The 25,176-nt window shown below is 50.9% G+C and overlaps 1 protein-coding gene across 1 annotated transcript in view; it reads left to right on the top strand.

The window, feature by feature from the left end:
- The window catches only part of Cacna1a (calcium voltage-gated channel subunit alpha1 A), a 295,849-nt gene that overhangs the window by 196,975 nt on the left and 73,698 nt on the right, over positions 1-25,176 (top strand). Inside the window, 10 exon segments of the mRNA XM_032887650.1 lie at positions 3,112-3,321; positions 7,055-7,167; positions 9,864-9,976; positions 10,085-10,216; positions 10,608-10,680; positions 13,711-13,828; positions 13,956-14,023; positions 17,286-17,392; positions 19,132-19,806; positions 24,588-25,033. Coding sequence (XP_032743541.1) covers positions 3,112-3,321; positions 7,055-7,167; positions 9,864-9,976; positions 10,085-10,216; positions 10,608-10,680; positions 13,711-13,828; positions 13,956-14,023; positions 17,286-17,392; positions 19,132-19,806; positions 24,588-25,033 — 2,055 coding nt within the window.

Here is a 25,176-nt window from a genome sequence, read left to right as displayed (position 1 = left end):
GTAGAAGGTGAGGGTGGCATCCAAAGTTGTCACCTACACATGTGCCATGCGTGTGAATGCACATACAAGTGTCACTCCACGTACACAGGGAACTTTTGAAAGAAGTTTCAGCTTTTTAAATGGACCCCAAACACAGTCTATAGTTTGATACCCCATGGTGGGTTTCACCCAGGCAGCAAACCTGCTCAAGCACAAAGGAAGAGACCTCATGCTAACCACTAGCCTCCTTGATGGCCCAGAAGGGGATTTGGGCTCCCAGAGCTCTGAGAAGGGAACCCTATGGCTGTGCTTCTTCACTGGCCTCACTGTGCTGTGAATTAGTTGGGTGAGCATCCCCGAACAGGCGTCTCCCATGCTGAGGCGCTGAGTGAAGGGCGAGGAAGGGGACCTGGGCAGGGATAAGATGGATGTCTGCCTGAAAGACAAGTTCCTTCATTGTCAGATGTGGTCAGGCAATGTAGCAGTGCATTACAAACTTCAAAATGGCGGGGAGCTGGGAAGATGCTTGGTGGCTAAGGTGCTGCCTGTACAAGTCTCGTGCTCCAGGGTCCATGTACAGAGAGTTGGGTGTAATGGCCCATGCTAATTGTCACTGCGTGGAGAAGGTGCACCCTTGAGGCTCTCTGGCCAGACAATCTAACCTGGAAGGCAAGGTCCAAACCCTGTCTCAAAAAAAAAAATGTGGCTGGTACCTGAAGACCTCAGGCTTCCACATGCACATATGCACACAGGTGCACACAGACATAAGAACTCAAAATCGTGTAGGTGTGCATACATGCATGAGTGCACATGCACACAGGCGCACACACAGAGCTGAGAGACAAAAGAAAATCGTGTGGGTGTGTTGCTTTCCTGTCACTGACTCACACCTGAGGTCATCCATCCGCTTGTGAGGAGGGAAAGGTGCTTCCAGCTCATAGCTGGGAGGTCCTGTCGACTGTAGTTCATTTCCGTCCCCTTCCTGTGGCTAAAGCAGCTGCTTCTGTCACAGCAGCAGGGAGCAGAGAGGTCAGGAGCAGTCAGGGCAGAAACTCAAGGCAGAAGCCGATGCATGGGTCATGGAGGGGTGCCGCTTACTGGCTTGCTTCCTCTGGCTTGCTCAGCCTGCTTTCTTATAGAACCCAGGACCATGCTCAGCGATGGCACAGCCCACAGTGGGCTGGGCCCTCCCTCCCACCCTACTCTCTAAGAAAATGCCCCCACAGACTTGCCTACAGGCCAGTCTTATGGAGACATTTTCTCAATTAAGATGTCCTCTTCCCAGATACGTATAAATTTGTCAAATTGACCAAAAACCAAGCAGCACATTCCTCTAGGCCCATCTCATGGCGTCTGTCACCTCCTATTTATGCTAAAAGGCTGGGAGCATTTAAGATGCAAACCATGGCAGTAAGGTAATCACGTGGAACTGGCATGGGCTGCCCATGCTACGGTGCACATGTGCTTCAGACCACCTTCAGAGGCTGCAGACAACGCAGTAGCAGGAATGCCCTGCCCTCGTAAGCCTGGCTCCAGCCCCAGCACCCACACGGGGAAGCTCACAACAGCCTAGCTCTAGGGTACCTGACATCCTCTGCTGGCCTGTGTGGGCGCATGCGCACACACACACAGACACACAGACACAGACACACACAGATACAGACACACAGAGACACACACAGATACAGACACAGACACACACAGATACAGACTCACACACATACATAGACACACACACAGAGACACACACACACACACACATAGACACACACAGACACACTCACACAGACACACACCTCACACACACAGACACACACACAGACACACACACACAGACACACACGCACACTCATGCATGCACACACGCACATACACAAATGTACATAAAAATGGTAATAAAAAAATCCAACTACATAGTCCACAATTAATTCTCTTCAATTTATATCTACTTGCATAAAATGTAATTAAATTATATTTTTAAATTTGTAATAAATTTTTAATGTAATCATTTTTAAAAGGTGGGGGCCATGGCTCAGTAGTACTGTGTATGCCTGCTGTATACAAGGCCCTGAGCTCCAGTCTTGACACAGTCAAAAAAGTGAGGAAACAAAGGGAGGAATAAGACACAGAATACAGAGCATGTGGGAAAAGTGAAGCCTCTGTAGACAGAGGTCTCCAATCAAGTATTACATCCGGGGCCTGGAGAGATGCCCGGAATGGACCTGAATTCAGTTCCCATACCCACATCAGGTGGTCATGGCCACCAGTAACCCTAGTCCTCTTCTGGCCTCAAGAGCATCTGTACACATGGCACATGCTCACGTGCGCACGCGCGCGCGCGCACACACACACACACACGTGTGTACACATACACATACACACATGTACACACACACACCATGTGAAAATAAATATTTAAAAATAATTATTACACTCCATTTGGATAGAATAAATTTCTAGTGTATATGGTGTGTACATCCATGCTTGTGCAAGATGTATGCACCCTGTCTGCATGATGTCTGTGTGGGTACACATACATTTGGAGGTGGACAGCAGTCTGAGGTGACTTCCTCGGGAACCCTGCCCACCTCCCTAGAGAGCTGATCCCTCACTAGCCTGGAGTTTACAGACTAGGCTGGATTGGCTGGCCAGTGAGTTTCCTGTCACAAGCACTGGGATTACAAGTGTGCTCCACTCGGTCCAGGTTTGATGTGGGTTTTAGGGTTGAACTTGGGTCTTTGTGGTTTGGGGACAAGCACTTACTGACAAGCCATCCCGTGGTCCCAGATATCTAATGCGTGTTTTCCTTGACTGGCAGCTTCCACATGGATGGGAATTCTGCCTCTGTCTTGTCCCCAGCTCAGTGCCTAGTGAGAACAGTTCCCCAGTGACCCCCAACTGAGTGCCCCTAATCTGAACATCCAAAAGGCAACAAGCCACATGATGCTGCACGCGAGAAAGACCGCATTGCCCATGTGGGGAACCCAGGATCCTGTCGTCCCTCAGCCTCGGGGGCTTTGGATCGCGTAACTCCCATCCTGGGAATTTGCAGCAGAGACTCTGTTCCATCTCATGTGGCTTCCTCACCGAGAACCATCCTGGGCCTCACCGTCTCCATCTTTTTCCTGACAGGGTCTCCCTTCGCCAGAGCCAGCATCAAAAGTGCCAAGCTGGAGAATTCGACTTTTTTCCACAAAAAGGAGAGAAGAATGCGTTTCTACATCCGCCGCATGGTCAAAACTCAGGCCTTCTACTGGACCGTGCTCAGTCTGGTAGCCCTCAACACGCTGTGCGTCGCCATTGTCCACTACAACCAGCCCGAGTGGCTCTCCGACTTCCTCTGTGAGTGCAGCTCTGAGGCATTTGCTCTCTGCTGGCCTCTCTGGCCCTTCCTGAACCCACCCTTGCCTGTGACCGTATCTGAGCTGAAACAGGGGCCACGCGGTTGCTGCCTGCATTAGCCTGGTGTCAGCCGGAGACCTGAGGCAGCTAAGGGAACAAAGGTGAAAGGAAGGGTTCTGTAGCTCATGGTTTGCCACGGTCAAGTGTCACAGTTTGCCACCCGCTGTGACTTAGCTCTGGCAGAACCCTTGGGTGAGTGACAAGGGGTTGAAAGGAATGTGTTGCAGAGCCTGTGGTCACACCTACAGCAAGGGAGCTGAGACAAACACAGATAGACAGACAGACATCAAAAAGAGAAAAGCGATAGGGACTGGCTAGATGGCTTGCTGAGTAAAGGCACGGTTGTCAAGCCTGGAAACCTGAGTTGATTTCCAGAACCCACCTGGCAGAAAAAGAAAACAGAGCCCCAAAAGCCCTCTGACTCCACAGGAACACTGTGGCATGGGCATGCCCACACATACACACACATACGTGCACACATGCACGCACACACACAGCAGTAAAACAAAAAGAAGAAGCACAGAAAGTCAGAGACCGTCAGAGATAGATATAAATGCAAAGACAGAAACAGCAAGACATTGACAGTGACAGACAGACAGAGACAGACAGACAACAAGGCTTGTGTTCCCACTCTATAGTCCGGCCTCCTGTGACACAAACCTTTGAAAAGGACACAGAACACAGCCAGCCTTGCCCTGCCCATCTTTCTCTCAGTCCTGAGAGTCCAAAGCTGGAAGTCAGGCTGCTGTTTTTAAGTGAGTTACAAGAATACAGATGAATTGTGGATGGAGGAGACAGGAGAGAGACCATGAGAGAGCCACATGGAGACAGCAGGGGTCTTTAACCCTCAGAGCACAGCTCAGAATGTCCATGTGATACGCACTTCCAAGTTCTCACCTTAGAACTGCATGTTTCCTGCAGATAATGCCGGACTCTAACCACTGAGCCATACCCACAACCCACACTAGGGGATTCTAAGCCCTGGACCCCCACCCCCTTCTTTGTTGAAACTTCTGCTTCTCTCCCTCCTCTCTTCCTGCTCCTTTTGCCTCCCATCTGCCCAGGACTGGTTTTTAGAAGACCCCTTGAACATCTAGCTTTCTCAGCCAATCCAGAACCCACAGGGGTTTTGCCCTCTGGACTTGACCCAGATTTTCAGGATTTGCCTAAACTAAGCATGGGCTCTAGAAGGTGGGAGCCTCCAGGCCTGGAAAAACTCTCAGAAATCAGCAGAAAGGGTGTGGGCCTGACAGGGGTATGGCCCACCTGGCCCTCCCCTGGAGCCCCCTTGAGAACTACTAAATCTTTTATGCCCCCCAGAGTCATTCTGACCTGTTCACTGCCCTTGTTCAGAAGTGGCCTAGGACAGCTATAAGGATAGTCATGCCTTTGACCTAGTAAGGCCCAAATTGTATTTCAGAGGACTGATTCCTTGAACCTTCGTGGTCCCCAGGCCTGTTGTCTGACCCCACAGGACACCCCAAGGGGACTGTTCTTTATCTGGGCCTGACCTGCTTCCGAGCTGTCTAATTGCATCTGGTCCCTCTGGAGCTGTGCAAACAAGGGCTCGTTGTTTCTCGATACGACCTCTCCTTGCACGCTATTTTTACTTGCCTATTTTCCTCCACTAATCATCTTCAGCCTGTCCTGGTTATGGAAATGGGGGATTGGGGCTTCCTGCCTGGAGGCTTCGGTGTAGACGTCTTTTCGTTAACCCCATTTTCCAGTTATGAAAAAAGACAGACAGGTGAAGGTGCTTTTCCAAGGTCTAAAGGATGAATCCAGGATTCGAACCCAGGCAGTTGTATGCCTAAATCCAAGCTGTGTCTGGCGGTGGAGTCTGTGAAGTCTCGATGCCTGCCCTACCCCCAAGGTCCAGGCTGTCACCCACTGATCAGAGGTCTTCAGTCCTAAAGCAATCTATAAGCAACAAAGAATGGAGCAGTGTGACTGAAGACATAGCTCAGTTTCCGAGAAATACAGACCAGAACAAAGGAGCCCCTTGAGATGAAATCTCACATTGATCAGAATCTCTTCATGGACCCGGGAGAGGGTTTGCCTGGCCTTCCCGAGGGTTCACCAGAGTGTTGTGTTACTAACTCCCATGTTCCCATGGCAACTAAGGAGCAAGCATCTCAGACACTTCTGTCCTCATAGAGCTATCCTACTGCGTCTCAGAGGGGCTAGATGTTATAGGCAGATCTGCTTCCTTCCCTAGCTGCTCTGGCCTGGTTACCAAGAGTTTCTCCCCAAAATAAGGAGCTTCTGAGAATCTTACAAATCAAGGGCAGTTTTGACAAGCAATGACAATGAGGGATATTTGCAAATCCATCCAAACCACCTCCCTAAAGCACGACCTAGCTTGGGCTCTTGACAGTCATCTTAGCTAACCCACACTACTGTAACAAAATACCCGAGGCTGGGTAAATTAAGAGCCATAGACATTTTCTTTCTTGAATTCCTGGAATCTGGGAAGTCTACACATGGCCCTCAGGGAGGCTTGGTTGTCCACTGGGAAGTTGTTCTCTACCCTCAAAGCTGTCCTCTGGAAAGGGTGAGTGAAAGCCAGAAGATGAACACCCAAATCAAGCCCCTTTATAAGCACATCTGGGCTGTTCACGGAGCTCTAAGCCTCGGTTCCCCTTCAGCCATCTCACATTGTCCCCGCAGTTTTATATACCGTGGGAACTGCTCCCTTAGGGAATACCTCTTGGCATGGGTTTTAGAGGACAGGGTTGATGGCACACACCTTTAATCCCAACACTAGGGAGGCAGGAGAGGCAGATCCCTGTGAATTTGAGGCTAGCCTGGTCTACAGAAAAATGCCAAGACTAGGTAGTGAGAGCCTGTGTCTCAATAAGCGAATTCTCACAGATTTCCAGAAAGGAGCACAGGCATTCAAACAATTCTCAAACAGAACTAGCTCGGAGCCCTAACTATGAAGTTTGTAGAAATTACTTTGAATCCTCAATCTGTCCTTTCTTTACACCTCCATTTGCTTGCCGTTTTATTCTGTCTGTTGCGGTGCTAGAATGGAACCCAGGGTTTTATATTGATGGCCTGGTGGTGCCCTACCACTGAACTCTCCATTGGAGAATTCTAGGCAGAGGCTCTACCACTAAGCCACACCCCCAGGGCCTCATTGGGGGATTCTAGGCAGGGGTGCTACTACTAAGCCACACCCCCAGGGCCTCATTGGGGGATTCTAGGCTGGCTTTCTGCTGCTGATTCAAGGCCTCTGCCTCTCACGGTCTAGATTCAGGCAGTCATTCCACATATGTCTGGCTGTACCTGGAATCCAGTTAGTCCCTCACTAAATGTAATAAAGCCACACAGGGATTCATCAGTCAACACAAAAGCTTCGTCCATAGCACTGTCCTACGCTCAACTTTCCTCATCAAACCAGGATAAAAACTATTCGATCAATACCCACTGGATTTTTCTCTCACTCTTTTAAGACTGGCCTAAATTTGGATGGTTGGTTGGAAGATTGAGGGCAGTTGGCCCTATTCTGTTGCAGACGAAAAGCTGAGGCCATGGAGAAGAATCCGGGCATAGCCATTGATATATAGAGTGTTGTCTTCCTCCCTGCCTGCCAGGGAGACACCCGAGAAAATGCAGGGACACAGGACTTCCCCACAGCCTAAACCACGCTTCTTCCTTTCCCTTCCAGACTATGCAGAATTCATTTTCTTAGGACTCTTTATGTCCGAAATGTTTATAAAAATGTATGGGCTCGGGACACGGCCTTACTTCCACTCTTCCTTCAACTGCTTTGACTGTGGGGTAAGTACTGTGTTTTCTCATCTCATCAGTGATGGTTGATTCCTGGGAACTTGGTAGTCAAGGTGAGGGGGCCATATGTGACTCCTGCTGCAGTCCTAGAACCTGAGTCCGAGACAGTTGTGAGCCAAGGGTAACTTGGGCTGCCTTTTGGTAACAAGATGGTGGAGATGGTGGTGGCAGCATTGATGATGACGATGATGATGATGATGGAGATGATGATGATAGTGATGATGGTGATGGTGATGATGATGGTGATGATGATGGTGATGGTGTGATGATGGTAATGGTGATGATGGTGATGGTGATGATTGGAGACAATGATGGTGGTGATGATGATGGTGATGATGGTGATGGTGGGATGGTGATGATGGTGGATGATGATAAGGTTACCTCTGGATGTGCAGTGAGTAGGAAAAGAAGGAGAGGGGCACCAAGGACACACAGCTGCTGTCTCCAAATAGGGACAGCTTAAACTATGTTAGGTAAGTAAAGATAGGGAACCCAGTGGTTCTTCAGTGAGTAAAGAATGGAACTAATTTTTATTTTAAACTCTCAAGGCAGCCAAGCAGTGGTGGCATAGTGGGGAGGCAGAGGCAGGAGAATCTCTGAGATTGAGGCCAGCCCGATCTACAAAGTGAGTTTCAGGACAGCCAGGGGTACACAGAGAAACCCTGTCTCAAAACAAAACAAAACAAAACAAAACAAAACAAAGGAAGAAAAGAAAACAGGAAAACAGGGGCTGGAGAGATGGCTCAGCAGTTAAGAGCACTGACTGCTCTTCCGTAGGACCCTGGTTCAATTCCCACATGTTGGCTCACAACTGTCTATGATTCTTATCCCAAGGGCTCTCACACAGATATACATACACATAAAATAAAAATAAATGAATTAGCTTTTAAAACCCTAGGACAAACGGCAGTAGCAGGCACCTTTAATCCAGGCACTTGCGAGGTAGACACAGAAGGATTAAGAGTTCAAGACCACTCTGGGCTACATCATTCACGATTAGTGTGTGCTTTATAGTTCAAGGCCAGCTTGGGCTTGGCCTACATGACACGGGTTTGTTTGTTTCTTTTTTTTTAAAAAAAAAAAAAAAAAGAAAAAAAAAAAAAAGATCTTGGCCTAGCATGATGGTTCAGTCAGTAAAGGTGCTTGCTGTCTAGCCTGAGTTCAACTCCCAGGACCCACATGCAACAAGAAGAGAACCAACTCCTGCAGGTCCTCTGCCCTTCACAGGAAGACTGTGGTACACACACCCAATCATATCCATAATAACAACAAATAATAAATAACTTTAAAATAAATAAATATAAATTAAAATACTAAGAGAGAGAGAAGGGGGGCTGGAGAGATGGCTCAGTGGTTAAGAGCACTGACTGCTCTTCCAGGGGTCCTGAGTTCAAATCCCAGCAACCACATGGTGGCTCGCAACCATCTGAAATAAAGTCTGATACCCTCTTCTGGTGTGTCTGAAGACAGCTGCAGTGTATCCATATACATTAAATAAATAAGTCTTTAAGAGAGAGAGAGAGAGAGAGAGAGAGAGAGAGAGAGAGAGAGCGCACCTTGAAGAAAACCAGACACATAATACCTAATTCCATTTCTATGAAGTGGCCAAGGACACAGAGCCACAAACATCAGCACTGGGGCTCAGATGAGAAAGACAGGGTGTGCTCCGGGTATGTGGGACCCGTGTGGCCCTGTGCGGATGTAAGCTGGCCTGGAGTTATGTAGATAGCAGTAGGCTACTGTGGATGCCTCTGAGCTGTGCACCCAGAGGGTTAATTCTGGGGTGTGTGTGTGTGTGTGTGTGTGTGTGTGTGTGTGTGTGTGTGTGTGTGTGTGTTGAAACAGTATTTCTCTCTGTAACCCAGGCTGACTACCTCCAACTCCCAGTGATCCTCCTGCCTCAGCTTCTCAAGGGCTGGGACAGCACGCATATGTGAGGGTTTGGGGTTGTTTGTTTGTTTTAGGGGGTAGGGTTTCTCTGTGTAGCCCTGGCTGTCCTGATTCTGCTATGTAGACCAGGCTGGCCTTGAACACAGAGATCTGCCTGCCTTTGCCTCTCAAGTGCTGGAATTAAAGACATGCACCATCATTACCTAGCAGAGTGAGCCTTTAAGAAATAAAAGTAAAGGAAAAAGATGAGTTGTGGCCCATCATCTATTAATCACTGTGACAAATGCATGACAGATGCCCCCAGGTTGTGGCAGATGCTGAGGTGGTGGCAAATGCCCCCAGGTGGCTACAGATGCCTCCAGGTGGTGGCAGGTGCCCAGGGGTGGCAGGTGCCCAGGGGTGGCAGGTGCCCAGGTAGTGGCAATTCATGCCTTTAGTCCCAGGAATTGGAGGCAGAGACAGGTGGATCACTGAGGCCTACCAGCCTACAGAGTGAGTTCCAGGACAGCCAGGGCTACACAGAGAAACCCTGTCTCAAAAACAAACAGAAACAAAGTCTGCCAGAAACAACATGAAGGAAGAGGGGATTTCAACCCCTAGTGACAAAGGTCCTCCAGCCAGACCCCACGTCTTAACAGCTTCACAGACTGCCAATAAGCAGCCTGACCCTGAGCCAGTGGAGACCTCCCAGATAGACGCCATCACATGCCCCTGAAGGGTGGACCTGGTTTGGGCCCTGGGAAAGGGTTGGAGTCCTGAGGCCGGGCGTGACCTTGAGGCCTTGCTCTCTGCTGCAGGTCATCATCGGGAGCATCTTTGAAGTCATCTGGGCCGTCATCAAACCGGGTACATCCTTTGGAATCAGCGTGTTACGAGCTCTCAGGTTACTGCGTATTTTCAAAGTCACAAAGTAAGTCTTGGAGGTTTCTCGGCGCTCTGACCAGGGGATGAGGAGGGAGGGCACCGTGCCTAGCCTGCATTTCCCTGATCCGACCCCCACTTTGGCTTCTGTCGGCAGGTACTGGGCATCTCTCAGAAACCTGGTTGTCTCCCTCCTCAACTCCATGAAGTCCATCATAAGTCTGCTGTTCCTCCTCTTCCTCTTCATTGTCGTCTTTGCCCTCTTGGGGATGCAGCTGTTTGGTGGCCAGTAAGTGCTCCTGCCTTCTTGGAGTTCTCACCCCGAGCTCCTTCTCAGCTTCCACCACACACGCATGCACAGGTATGCACATACACTCACACACACCTACATGTACAGACGCACACACATGCACACACACACACACACACACACACACACACACGACACAGGCACACATGCACATACACAGCTACACACACACCCTGACCCCTTTGAGCTGACCATCATCGTTTTGTGACTGCCCTCAGGACGATAATGGTTGTATAAGGCAGTGGGCTCCTGCATGCCAGATACGGTATCTTCCGGGGAAACAGAGATACTCTAGATGTTACCGTGGAAACCAGAAACCGAACCAGGACTTCAGAGGAGGGCTAACATAAAATGTCCTTGCTATCTGCAGGTTTAATTTTGACGAGGGGACTCCTCCCACCAACTTCGACACTTTTCCAGCAGCAATAATGACTGTGTTTCAGGTATGAAATTCCTTGGCCCTGATTCAGGCTCCTTAAACACTAGACAGGGGCTTCCCAACAGCCCAGGAGCATCCCCGAATTCTTTGGTCTCTTCCCTTCCCCACTGTTTTGGAATGCTTGCTTTTACTGTTGCTGGAGATGCAGCTCAGTGCGAGAGCATTTATTTAATACATTGTGAGGCCCCAGATTCCTGCGTTAAGTACAGCCAAACACAATGCACGCACACCAAGAAGAGGCTGCTATGTAGGACCACACAGGAAAGTGCCTGACCCAGTTGGGGTACAGAAGAGCCTTGCTTGAGGTTTTCCCGAGAAGGAGCAGGTGAAGTGGACTGTTTGCCCTGTGCTGGAATGACTGGACGGAGGACCCTGACAGAGCTGTCAGGGTGAGCTGTTCTACATCAGGAGAACAATAGCTAAACTCTTCCCAGGAATTGGCTTCCCTAGGATGAGACCATCCCTCCAGGGTCGGCAGGGCTCCAGCTACTTAGGTGCGGCATGATGCACACTGGACATGGAGGTTAGGGCAAGAGGATGTAAGGGTTCATCTTCAGTATACAATGAGTTTGTGGCCAGCCTGGGCTACATGAAACACTGTTGAAAGAAAGATGGAAAGGCAGAAGGGCGAGGGAGAGAAGGAGGGACGGAGGGAAGAAGGGAAGCCAAAAAGAAAAGAGAACACTCAGGAGACTGAGACTAGAGGATCTCCAGTTCAAGGCCAGGCTGTGAGACCCCACCCAAAACAAGACAAAGCAAAAGGGGAAAGGCCTGGTTGATGCATCTACCCATCTTTGAAGCAGGAGTCTCCACAGAGACTGGCCCATCAGAGATCTCTAATGTATTCAAACTGATTTTGTTTCCTTTGGAAGAGAATGGAATTATGTAGAGACTATGGCTCCCGTCCTTCCTTTTCTTAATAAGCTGGCTGTTTCTAAATGAGACTTCAAGGCTGGCTTGAGAGAGGACAGCTGGGAAGCAATGCCCAGAACCAGAGGACAGATGATTGACAGGCCCTAGCTCCTCCCAGAACAGAGACAGTGTCTGCAGACCCTGCTGACTGTCTGCAGACCCTGCTGACTGTCTGCAGACCCTGCTGACTGTCTGCAGACCCTGCTGATGATCTACAGACTGTTGATTGATTGTCTGCAGACCCGTCGATTGTTTGCAGACCCTGTTAATGGTCATACCTATGTGGGGCAGGCAGATAACACTGACATCTGGTTACCAGAGGCCAGGGGTGTTCAGCAGTTGGCAGGGCACAGGTTGCTCCTCCCAGAGAATGACCCATGATAGACCAACAGTGCCAGACTGAGAAGCCTGACCACAGCAGAGGAACATTCTAGACTTCTTTCCTATTTCCTTCATCCTCAGGAAACTATGAATAGAAGAAAAGAAACTGGGGTGGGCTTTTGTTGTTGTTGTTGTTGTTTCATTTTCTTATTTTCATTTTAAAAGATAGGAAGGCAGATGCTGATGGTGATATACACCTTCAATCCCAGCACGTGGGAAGCAGACGCAGGTGGATCTCTCTGAGTTTGAGGCCAGCCTGGTCTACATAGTGACACCCTGACTATAGATGCATGGATGGATGGATGGATGGATGGATGGATGGGTGAGTGGATGGACAGACAGACGGACCAATGAGATGTCTCAGTAGGCAAAGGTGATTATTCCCAAGCCTGACAAGTTGAGTCTTGTCTCTGGTGCTCTGTGGTGGAAGGAGAGAACTGACTCCTACATATTGTCTTCTGATTTTCACACTAACACTATCTCTCTCTCTCTCTCTCTCTCTCTCTCTCTCTCTCTCTCTCTGTGTGTGTGTGTGTGTGTGTGTGTGTGTGTGTGTGTGTGTACTGCTCAAGAGCCTGAGTTCAGTTCCTAGCACCCATGTCAGTGGCTCACAACCACCTTGCACATCCGGCTCCAAAGGATCTGACACCCTCTTCCAGCCTCTGGGGCCACCTACAGTCTGGTGCACAAACACTCAAGACTCACACACATACACATAATTAAAAATAAAATATGGCTGAGAGAGAGAGAGAGAGAGAGAGAGAGAGAGAGAGAGAGAGAGAGAGAGAGTCATATAGCCCAGGCTACCCTCATGCTAGCTGTATAGCTAAGGCTGTCCTTCAATTCATCCTCATACCCACCTCCCCCATGCTAGTATAACGGCGTGCCACCATGTCTGGTTTATGTGGTCCTGGGGATAGAGTCCTGGCTTTGTACATGTTAGACAAGTGCTCTACACTCGCTACATCTGCTGAGCTACATCTTCAGACCTCTGTCCTCCTCCTCCTGTTCCTCCTCCTCCTGTTCCTCCTCCTCCTGTTCCTCCTCCTCCTGTTCCTCCTCCTCCTGTTCCTCCTCCTCTTCTCCTCCTCTTCCTCCTCCTGTTCCTCCTCCCCCTCCTCTTCTTCCTCCTCTCCTCCTCCTCTTCCTCCTCCTCTTCCTCCTCCTTCCTCCTCCTCTTCTCCTCCTCTTCCTCTTCCTCCTCTTCCCTCCTCCCTCCCTCCTCCTGTTCCTCCTCCTTTCTTCCCCCTCTTCCTCCTCTTCCCATCCTTTTTCCCCTCCTCCTCCTCCAAGCAGGTGACAGGCTTCACCCTCATGACCCCATGTCACCCCAGTTACTTCTCAAAGGTCCCATAACCGCTGACCATGATGAGCTAGGCAAGGATTCAGCCACGAAGCTCCATCCCCAGGATCCCTGCTTTTTAAATTGTTGTTTGTTGTTAGAGATAGAGACAGGGTCTTGCTAAATTGTCAAATACAACTCATTCGGAGCTGAGCTTCTGCCTTGGAGCTTGACAGGGACCCATTCAGTCCAGAGTGAACACTTGTGTCACAGCAGAGAAGACAGGATAACAGTGAGCCATGAGACTCTCAAGTCCCCTATTTCCCACAGCCGGGCTGAGAACCCCCAGCCACAAGCACAGAGGTGGGTGGTTGAAGACCTGGCCTCAGGTAGGCTGACCATCATGGCGGACGCTGTGGTTGAGAGGGGCTTGGCTGTGTGTTTGTCCCTGTCTTTCAGATCCTGACTGGCGAGGATTGGAATGAGGTCATGTATGATGGGATCAAGTCTCAGGGGGGCGTGCAGGGCGGCATGGTGTTCTCCATCTACTTCATTGTCCTCACCCTCTTCGGGAACTGTATCCTTCGTGGGGGCCAGGGACAGACTGGGTGTGGGTGGAGCAGACGGGACCCAAATGCCCAGGCTCTGTCAGCTCCATCAGGCCGTGAGTTTCCGTCCGCTGCTTTCCCTGACTCGACATGCAGACACCCTGCTGAACGTGTTCTTGGCTATCGCAGTGGACAACCTGGCCAACGCCCAGGAACTCACCAAGGTGGAGGGCACAGTAACCACCTGCTCATGGCAGATCATGACAGCAGGGTTTGGAGGAATGTGGGGGCTGGGTCAGGGCTCTTGCTGGGGATGGGAGCACTGGGCACCTCTCCTGGAGCCGAGCCATCCCTGATCAAGGCAGTTTGTAGCCCAGAAGGGGAAGGACGGTAAAGTTGCTACTGAGAATAGATATTCAGCTGCACCCAAAGGCTTGAGGAATAAGGAGTTTCGGGATAATGGGCACTGCCACCAGCCAAAGGACCGGCAAGGAGTGACTTGGTAGGGTCTCTGGCAGAGCTGAAGCTAGCAAGGTTCAGCCACAGTGACGAGGGATGCCTCCCCTTCGCTCTCCTTCTGACTTCCACATGGAGCATGTCATGGGATAGTCGATAGGAGGCTAGAGACAAGATACACAGAGGTTACCTGGTTGGGAGGACAGCATGGGCCTGAGGGTTGTGGTCCCTTCCACATGTGGCCCTGTGCTGAGGACCTAGCCAGATGAAATGCCTTCAGGCTGGTCTTCCAAGCGACAACAGTAAGGAACTGTGGTACTTCAGGTGCCGGGCTCTATCTAATCTAGTCTCCCTTTGGAGAAGGGGAAACTGAGGGTCAGAAAAGTCAAAATCCATTGCCAGATGGTATTGGCAGCCACAGCCACTACTTAAAGCGTCATGCAGTGGGTGTGGTGGTGCAGGACTGTGAGCACAGAGCTGAGATAGGATGGTTGCAAGTTCAGGACCTGTGCTACACAGCAAGAACCTGCCTTCCCTCAAAACAGCGCACGAGCGAGCACACACACACACACACACACACACACACACACACTCTCACTTCCTCCCTCCACATGTGGGGAAACTGAGGCCAGGGAGGGTAGATGCATGTACCAGACACCAGGAACTGCAGGAGCAAAGATGGAGCCCTACAAAGGGCGGGGACTTGGGAAGGAAAGCCACTGTATGAGAGGAAGCCGGGTTTTCATTCCTACTCAGTGACGCCAAATTATCTGTGGACAAACTGGCATCACACGCCCCTCAGGGCAGCCTCCAGCATCCTAACTGTCCTCAGGTCCGTGTCAGTCAGGCTTGGGGGAGGTAACCTTGCTTTCAGCAAAGCAGCTGGCGCCCCCTGGTGGCGACAGTCTGTGAGGAGAGCAGCCAGGTTGCCTATGCACTATGCAAAGAAAACAGGACAGGGTGACGCTGAGTGGGGGCTTTGTGCTCAGAGAGGGGTGTCTGCCTGGGAGAGGAAAACATAAAGAAACTGCACTTTGTACAAGCTTGAGGTGTCAGGGACAGAGACCATCGCCCTGGAGCCCCTCCCCATGCTCAGCTCCAGCTTCACAGTGCTGTCCCCAAGTGCCTCAGAACCCAAGACTACAAGGCTACAGGGGTAGGGACTGCCAACCTTCCATCTGTTGGCCCTGGCAGGAGGGAGGGAGAATTTCCCGGCCCCACCTCCAGCAGGGAAAAGCGGAAGTCTCCCACCCCAGGCACAAAGCCAAGAGTGCAGCCACCATGAATCTGGCTAGCATGTGTCACCACAGGCGGATCCAGCCAGGAGCTCATCCAAGATACAGGAGGCTGGCACAGAAAGACAGGCCAGCTACACTCCACAGTGAAGGCAGCCATCCCCCTGCAGACCCCAGCTTTCCCCTTCATCCGTGGTACACACGATTCACACCGCTGTAATCCCCAAGCGAGGGAAGGGACTTGTCTGAGGTCCAGTTTAGATACCATACCTCATCCTGTAATCATGGAATGAGTACATACAGTGAGCACAGCCCTGGCTACAGTGAACAAGACAGACAACAGTCCCTGCCCTGGGGAGACAGGGATTCAGGTTGTAGAGGCAGGCCAGAAATCAAGACACATTTTTAAAACCAGTTTGTTAGACGGTGCTGAAGGAAATAGTGCAGTGAGATGAGTCAGGGAGTCCTGGAAGTTTGGTCATGAAGAAGAGGAACAGAGAAGTTGAGAGACTTACTGTAGGTCACACAGCAGTAAGTGGTTGATGCTGGGATTTTAACCCTAGCTGACTGAAACTTGTGGTTTTCTCCACTGCATACAAGACAATTAAACCAGAATGTGCTTCACACCCTCCCAGCAGCCTGCAGAAAATGCAGATTCTGGAGGCAGCCCTAGGTCTAAGGTGCTGCCAGGGGCCTAGAAACCTGAGTTTTCAGTGTTGCTGAGGCCTATGTCCCAAGGACCTGGTTCTGAAAGATGCCAGACACAGTGCCCAGAATCAGGGAGCCCTGTCTCCTTGTCACTGACGGTGTTTAAGGTGCAGGTTACTTCTGTGCCAGGGGAGCTGAGAAAATGGGGACAGTCACCCTACAAAGACCCCCATTGCTCCTTATTGGTAGGTTTGTTTTTTTCTGTTTCCTCATTTTTTCTTTGTCTTCCCAATGATGAGTTTTCTTTCTTTCATTTCTTTTTTTTTTTTTTTTTTTCCTTTTTTTTTTTTTTTTATTAAGACAGAGTTTTACTTTGTAGTTCTAGCTGGCCTGGAACTCACTATGTAGACCAGGCTAGCCTCAAATTCACAGAGAACTGCCTGCCTCTGCCTCCTGAGTATTAGGATTAGGGGCATTCGCCACCTGCACCACCACACTGGGCAATTGAGGGCTTTTCTGAAACATAGCTAAACGACTTCAAGTTCCCAACCATCTAGTCCATGAATTGAAGCCATAAGCCCACCCCTCTCTCCTGGTCTCCCCACAGTTGGGGCTGAGGATAGACCTTATAGATCCCAGACTGCCTTTGGGCTGTCGACAGTGTGGTACAGTGGCTCTGCCACTGGGGCTGCCTAGTGTCTAAGGGGACAAATTCTGAGCACGTAAACAATTTGAAAGCACAGAACGCCTACAGACACGGGACTGGGGGTGCAGTTCAGTGATGGAGCTCTGTTCCAGCTGGCACAAACCTGAAACAAAGTTGGGGGAACAGAGGTGGGAGAGCTAGGCATGCTCTTATGTGCCTGTTATTCCAGCACTGGGGAGGCTGGGCTGAGACCATCTCAAGTTGCAAACCAGCTTGGGCTACAAAGGTTAGTGAGCTGTCGAGCCAACCTGGCCACAAGGGAATGGCAGTATACTTCACCACCCAGCCTGACTGGGGACCTTGGTTCTAATTGGTGAAGGTCCAGGCTGAGCTTAACTTCTCAGTACCTCATGTTTGCCCCTGGCTGGCAGCGAGGTGGGACGACCCGCCTCCTCCCCGCCAGGCCCGTTCTTGTGAACAAGAATCCCACTTGCCTTCTAGGATGAACAAGAAGAGGAAGAGGCAGCCAATCAGAAACTGGCTCTACAGAAAGCCAAGGAGGTGGCAGAAGTGAGTCCCCTGTCTGCAGCCAACATGTCCATAGCTGTGTAAGTAGCCCCAAGCCTTGGTTGCCACCCAGGCAAGGATGTGGGGAGAGTTAGGGTGGCCCCTAACTGCTGAGCCTCTCGCCCCCTTTCTCTCCGTGAGTATTTAGTGAACACCTACTATGCGCCTGGTCCTGTCGTGACTGCCGAGAAGGCAGCATTCATGTCTGGGAGGGGCACTTTTGTGTAGCTGTTCAAATCAGAGAAATGATGAATAGTAAGCAAGACAAGTAAGTAAATTATACCCCATGGAACCTCCAGGAAGCAGCCGGGAAGGGGTAGGGAGCTGAGGAGCGTGGAACCTGCACCAGGCACTCACCCCACTCTGGAGACAGAGACAGGCAGATCTGTGGGAGTTCCAGACCCAACAGGTCCAGACTAGGGATAGTGAGATCCTGCCTCCAGAAAACAAACTTGTTAGGAAAGGCCTTGCCTAAAAGGAAGAAAAACTCGAAGGCATGAGAGAGGAGGCAAGGCTCTGAGGCAGGGGAGTTTCAGGAATAGGAAAGAGACTAGTGTGGCAGGGGAAAAGAGGGTGAGGAGGCAGAGTTGGCTCCAAGAGTTGTTGCCCCCAATTAAGTTACAGCCAGAGAGAGTTCTTGAGCAGTGGACTGTCAAGACCAGACTCAGATACCCTCTGGTGATTCTCATGGTAGTAGACTGTGGGGGCTGGGATCTTATGGGTACTTGAAGGTCAGACTCAGGAACCTGGGCTAGCCCGGGCAAAAAAGAAGAGAACTGGGCAGGGTCATGGGTGCAGCTGGATTCAAGAGTGAACCAGAAGAGGAAGAGGCAGCCAATCAGAAACTGGCTCTACAGAAAGCCAAGGAGGTGGCAGAAGTGAGTCCCCTGATTCTAAGGGAAGAGCAGACATTTCGCCAGTGAATCAGAGGCAGTGGCCAAGGGGCGTGGCTATGGCACAGCAGGCTTCCCGATGGGCCAGTACTACACAAAGGGCATGCGCAGCCAACTGCTTTCCTCCAGGGATGCCCATGACTCCCACCTGTACACTCCAGCCGCACACAGCCCAAAAGAAAAGGATCAGACATGACTTCATGTGCTGCCATTTAAATCATGTGCTTCTTCATTTGTTGGTTTGTTCATTCATTCATTCATTCTGGCACCGGGATTCATTGGTGGTAGGCAGGCAAGGCTGGGGCTCTGCTAGCGAGACAATGGGAGCCTGTAGTGAGTCAGGATATCTTAACGATAACCCAAACCGCTCAGCACAAGGTGCTGGAGAAACAGAGAGACGAAGGAAGGTGCCAAGGGCCCAATATGCCTTCAGAGGCAGGTTCTCCATCACCTAACTTACTCCAAGTAGATCCTGCCTCCTAAAGTTCCTGCCACTTCGCATAAGTCCTTGTATCTATAAGCCCAACAATGGACCAGTCGCACACCTGTCCTCATAGCAGTGGGGAAGCAGAGGTGTGAAACTGCCCTACACTGCAGTCCAAGAGAAAGGGTTGGTAATATGACTCCGTGGGTAAAGACTTGTGACACCAAGCCGTACAACCTGAATTCAGGCTCTTACGTAGTGAAAGGAGAGAACCGACTGCAGATAGTTGCCCTCTGACATTCACAAAGTTGCGGCGGCCACATGCAAACACATACATCAAAGTTATAAAAGTTGAAAGTACCCACTGGAGTTGGGGGACCGGGGTGGGGGCGTCGCAGCCTTCGTTATCTGACCACCATCACACCCACGACACTGCAAACAACCTCCCTTCCTTGCCTTGCAGGAAGGAACAGCAGAAGAACCAGAAGCCTGCCAAGTCGGTGTGGGAGCAGCGCACCAGCGAGATGCGCAAGCAGAACCTGCTGGCCAGCCGCGAGGCGCTGTACGGGGACGCGGCTGAGCGCTGGCCCACCACTTACGCGCGCCCGCTGCGGCCCGACGTGAAGACGCACTTGGACCGGCCGCTCGTGGTGGACCCGCAGGAGAACCGTAACAACAACACCAACAAGAGCCGTGCGCCAGAAGCGCTGCGCCAAACCGCGAGGCCCCGCGAGAGCGCGCGCGACCCCGACGCGCGGCGCGCCTGGCCCAGCAGCCCTGAGCGCGCCCCTGGACGAGAGGGCCCGTATGGCCGCGAGAGCGAGCCGCAACAGCGCGAGCACGCGCCACCCCGCGAGCACGTACCCTGGGACGCGGATCCTGAGCGCGCCAAGGTCGGGGACGCGCCCCGCCGCCACACGCACCGGCCTGTGGCCGAGGGCGAGCCTCGTCGCCACCGCGCGCGCCGCCGGCCCGGGGACGAACCGGACGACAGGCCGGAGCGCAGGCCGCGTCCCCGCGACGCCACTAGGCCGGCCCGCGCTGCAGACGGCGAAGGCGACGATGGGGAGCGCAAGCGGCGACACCGACATGGGCCACCGGCCCACGATGACAGGGAGCGCAGACACCGGCGCAGAAAGTGAGTGGGCTCCGGGAGGGAACTGGGTTCCCAGATGGACCTCCAACTCACTCCAGACCGAGTTCTCCTTAGCTAGGGTGACAGTCACCAGACCAAGTATACCGGAAGTCATGGGGATGTACCCATTAGCCATAGTCCCGACTAACAGATAGGGAAACAAATGCAATTCACTGCTGGAATGGATGTAGGGCCTCATTTTCTAAACAAGAGTCTACAACAGAGCCAGCCCCTCGCTGGGGGACTCTAGGTTGGCCCTCTACCACTGAACTACATCCCATCCCAACATTATATACTTTAAAAGTCTGGGCTATAGGACTAACGAATTGTGTGTCTTACGCGTACGCTAGGAAAAGCCTGGCGTCTCCATCAGCTTCGTATAGCTTTTCTTTGCCTGCTGCTTTCTCTTCAGTTAATGCACTCCTTGGCCTTGGTGTTCTCACCTGTATATTGGACTCCCCAAAATGGTGGAATCATTGCTGGAGTTAAAAAAGTAAACTCTGCCAAGGCTCTCGTGGGCACTGGTGCTAAAAAGCACTCGAGATTCAGCACCTGCAGCTGCCATTTTGCCGGTCCTTTGCCTACTCGATGGTGTCACTGGAGAGGTCTGAAAAGCCACTCTGCAGTGAGGTGTCTTCTGTAACAGCACCCTACCAGTAGTGGCTTTCTCTTACTCTTTTCGTTACATTTTGCAGTGCTTTGCGGAAGACCCTGGAGTGACTCTCCACAGAGAGGCCCAGGGACTTCTGTGTTGATAGAGACGTCTATCACCCTGTTACAAAATGCTGTTCTTAAGCCTAGTGTGGCGTCACTCCCATGATCCTAGTACTTGGGAGGTGGGACAGGAGGATCTGGAATTCAGGGCCACCCTTGGCTACATAGCAAATTTAAGACCATCCTGGCTACAATGAGAACCCGCCTTCAAATTATTATCATTATTATTATTATTATTATTATTATTATTATTATTATTAATTATATGATCCCTTGATATACCTTTGTATTGTTATGAGTGTATCATACTGGGGTTTTGTTGTTGTTGTTGTTGTTGTTGTTTTGTTGTTGTTTGGTTTGGTTTGGTTTTTTTTTTTTTTTCAGTATGTACAAAATCTGACCTAGGCCTATGGGAAAGGGGCATTTGTTCAATCTGCAAGAGTCAGCTTTCTCCTTCCGCTGTATGGGATCTGAGGTGTCAGGCCTAGGCAGCACAGCTTGTGACTGGGCAGGACTCGAGGGCAGCCATGAGAATCTGTTCCTAACAAGAGCTGAGCAGTGCAGGTTCTGGGACCACACATTGAGTAGTGGGATTCTCAACCAGTGAGAGCTTAAACAGGGTCTGGTCGTGTCAGCTGTATTTTAGCCCAGGCTGTGAAATCCAGCCAGTAACCACAGGCAATGAGGGCCCTCACAGAGTGGTTGGAGTTTTTGAAAGTCTCTAAACATTGAATGTCAGTCACACCGTGAGCAGAACCTGGTGCTGAAATACTCCTGCCTATCACTGTCTAGCTGTGTGACTTTTAGACTGTCCCTGTACCTCTCTGGTCCTTAATTTATTCATCTGCAAATAGGGTGAACGATAGACTAAAATGTACAGGTTTGAGTGAATGACTACATATTAACTGTGTTGAGCGATGCCAAGCCAACAGCAAGTACTCAGTAAATGTTAGCGTGGGTGGGATTAGTAGCAGCCTTAAGTTCGGCCATCCTTGGATGTCCTTAGGGGTCATCCTGAGGCCCTCTGGGCTCCATCTATAAAACACTTACCCTCTGTGGGCTTCAGACCATGCCTGGGTGGCTCGGAGTGCCTGAAGCAGTGCAGAGTCTGATCAGTATCACTCTGTGTTACTCTTTGCCTAAACAAATATTTAGAAAGTAGTGGACATTTAACCCACTAATAACCGTGGGCTCTCCACTACGGCCTGTGGCCTCCACACCCAGTGGGTTCACAGTACCAGGTCTGAGTTCCTTCCTGTGGAACAGCCCTCAAATCAGTAAGCAGTTGGTTATCCCCACATTAATGCAACTGTTGCTCCAGGGAGCACACCATTGTAGTCTGCAGGGACCAGCACTGGGTAAGACCATGGTATATTCTGTTGTTGTTGTTGTTGTTGTTGTTGTTGTTGTTAGAGTTTTTGTTAGTTTTGTTATGGGTTTGTTGGTTTTTTTGTTTTTTGTCCTTTTTGAGACCAGTTTCTCTGTAGCCCTGGCCACAGAGAACTCGCTCTGTAGACAAGGCTGGCCTCAAACTCAGAGTTCCACCTGCCTCTGCCTCTGGAGTGCTCCACCACTGCCTAGCTAGCTGCTCTGTATTTGTTAGGAAAGAGACTAAAGGGGACAGTCTATACATTTGGGGCCAATGCAATTTATACGTCGGTTGGTTTTAATCATTTCAGTCTTGGGGCTGGAGAGAGGGCTCAGTACTTGAGCACTTCCTGCTTGCACAGAAAACTCAGGTTCAGTTCCCAGCACCCACATGGTGACTCACAACCTTCTGTACCTCCCGTTCCAGGGAACCTGATGCTCTCTCATGGTCCCGTGGGATACTAGGCACCCACTGTCACACAGACATACATACATGCCGTAAGAGATAGACGTAAAATAAAAATAGTCTTAAAACATTATCCAGTCTATAATCAGTTCAGTCCATGGATACAGAATCTGTAATGTGAAATGGTGAATTATAGTAAGAGTTTATCAACTGGCCAGGCATGGTGGTATACTCCCAGCACTCAGGAGGCAGAGGCAAGGGGATCTCTAAGTTTGAGATCAGTCTGCTCTTCATAGTGAGTTCCAGGACAGCCAGAGCTACATAGAGAGAGCTTGTCTCAAAAATAACAAAAAGACTTTATCAAGTGGTTTAGCATCATGTGAGGACTCAGTAAGTGTACACAGACCATATTAACAATACCGAAGTCTCTCCTTGAAAGACATCAAAAGCCTTAGAGCTGGACACAGTGGCGCATGCCTAGAAACCTGCGCCCAGGAAGCTGAGGCAGGAGGATTGCTACAAGTTTGGAGCCAGCCTGGACTACAGAGTAAAGTGCTGTTGAAAAGATTCTGTTTTGAGGATCGTTCTGATTCTAGTTCAGAGAGCTGGGAGCTCCCGTGAGCTCCTGCCCTTCTTTTCCCTTCCCGTGGGGTTATGCTCTGGCCACACGTGTTTCATGCCCCGTGTGTTTCATTGTCTGGGATGTTGACGGTGTCATCCCCAGTCCCATTTCCACACTCCCCTCTCTCTTCCCCTTTAAAACATGGATCACCAGAACACTACTCCTGCACCATGCACAGGTTGCTAGGCACCGGTTCCTCTATGCAGGGCAGCTGAACCTGGTGATACCCAAGGTGGCCAAAGTGAGGCACATGCCCCGAGTCCTGGTACAGACTTGTGAGCTGCCAAGATCTGCCAGTCCGAGGACCATTCGCACCAACTGTGCAGCCCAGGTCCATCTGCATCTGTCACCATGGCAACTCACTCCCCACGGGTACATGGAGAGGGTTGCTGCAGTTCAGAGCTTCCTGGCTTACTTACTCTGCCTGTGTCGCAGAGAACTGTGAGCCTTTAACACATGGCCCCTCACACATTCCTCAACACCTCCATCCCATGCACCCCAAGTTGTTCACTGCCCGTTTCCTTTGCTGAGTGATGCTGAAGTTAAAGGTTTCTGGAGAAGACCAGATTCCAGTTCAGCCCCGTCCAAGCTGGTTCACGTAGGACAAATGTCCTCTTCTCTGCCTCAGTTTCCTGTCCTGTTGAATGGAGCTGATCCTGTTTTCAGTCTCAGGTGTTTTGTTACTGCACGAAGTCTTAAGGGTACGGAAAGTGTGCAGTGAAGGGGGCTACTCTTATGGTTGCCACCAAATAGTCTAGGACAGTCCCCCAGGTCTCAGCAGAGTACACCCCAAGAGAGAAATCCATTGGGGACTGGAAGTGGGGCCCCGCGTGAGACAAGCTTAATACAACCAGTCACCTCTCCTGGGTACTATGGGACAGGGCCCAAATTCAAGTTTCTGTATCTTTTGAAACTTTCTTGAAGACACTTAAGGATTAAAATTAACTGGAATTTGTACTGGGTGTGGTTTCACACGCCTTTTATCCCAGCATTTGGAAGGCATAGGCTGTTGGATCGCTGTGAGTCTGGAGCTAGCCTGATCTACATAATGCGCTCTAGGACATTTGAAGCTATATTGTAAGACTGTCTCAAAAAACAAAACCAAAAACAAACAACAACAACAACAACAAACCAAGCCCAGTGGTGATGTGCAGGCCTTTGGTCCTAATGCTTATGAGGCAGGAGCAGGCAGATCTCTGAGTTAGAGGCTAGCCTGGTGTACAGAGCAAGTTCCAGGATAGTCAGGGCTACACAGAGAAACTAGATTGATAAATAGATTTATGATTGGGCTTTGCATATTGGGCCAGCAAAAACATCCCCAGTAGTAACAGGGGTGTGAGCTAGAATCCCCAGTTAGGGGAGCGGGTGTGGCTCAGTGTTAGAATTCTGCCGCAGCATAAGTGAGGCCCCAGGTCCTCCCTAGTTCACAGAGTGTGCTCCCTTTTATCTCAAGAGTTCATAACCGCCTGGCCTGCCTGGAGCAGTGCAGCACTCTGTGAAGTGTAGGGTCAGTAAATAGTTATTTTTCCTTTCTTTTCAGGGCAGGTAAAACTTGGAGCCTCGAGGGTAGTAGAACTGAGTAGTGCAGCATGCCGTCCCTGCACTGTGCTGCAGCCCTGGGTGGGTTTCGGCCGCCCTACTGGCCCTAATACTCTTCCACTTTGATCCTTTTAGAGAGAGCCAGGGCTCTGGGGTCCCCATGTCTGGTCCCAACCTGTCCACCACCAGGCCAATCCAGCAGGATCTGGGCCGCCAGGACCTGCCACTGGCTGAGGACCTGGACAACATGAAGAACAACAAGTTGGCCACCGGGGAGCCTGCCAGTCCCCACGACAGCCTGGGCCACAGCGGCCTTCCCCCTAGCCCTGCCAAGATCGGGAACAGCACCAACCCTGGTCCCGCCTTGGCCACCAATCCCCAGAATGCTGCCAGCCGCAGGACGCCCAACAACCCGGGCAACCCGTCCAACCCCGGCCCCCCCAAGACTCCCGAGAACAGCCTTATCGTCACCAACCCCAGCAGCACCCAGCCCAACTCAGCAAAGACTGCCAGGAAACCCGAGCACATGGCGGTGGAGATCCCCCCGGCCTGCCCGCCCCTCAACCACACTGTGGTCCAAGGTGAGGAGCTGCAGGGTTGCCTGGGCCATTTCTGCCATAGTCCAAGCTCACTGTGAGAGCAAGACCCTGTGGTAGCCTTCAGTGACGTTAGCCTGTGGCTGTTCTTTGCACCCTGCCTTCCCTCCACAAAGCCCACACTGCCG

Source organism: Rattus rattus, chromosome 17 (genome assembly GCF_011064425.1).
Source record: "Rattus rattus isolate New Zealand chromosome 17, Rrattus_CSIRO_v1, whole genome shotgun sequence".
Taxonomy (NCBI): domain Eukaryota; kingdom Metazoa; phylum Chordata; class Mammalia; order Rodentia; family Muridae; genus Rattus; species Rattus rattus.
Note: the sequence above shows the minus strand (reverse complement) of the source record. Positions and strands in the feature narration are given on the sequence as shown.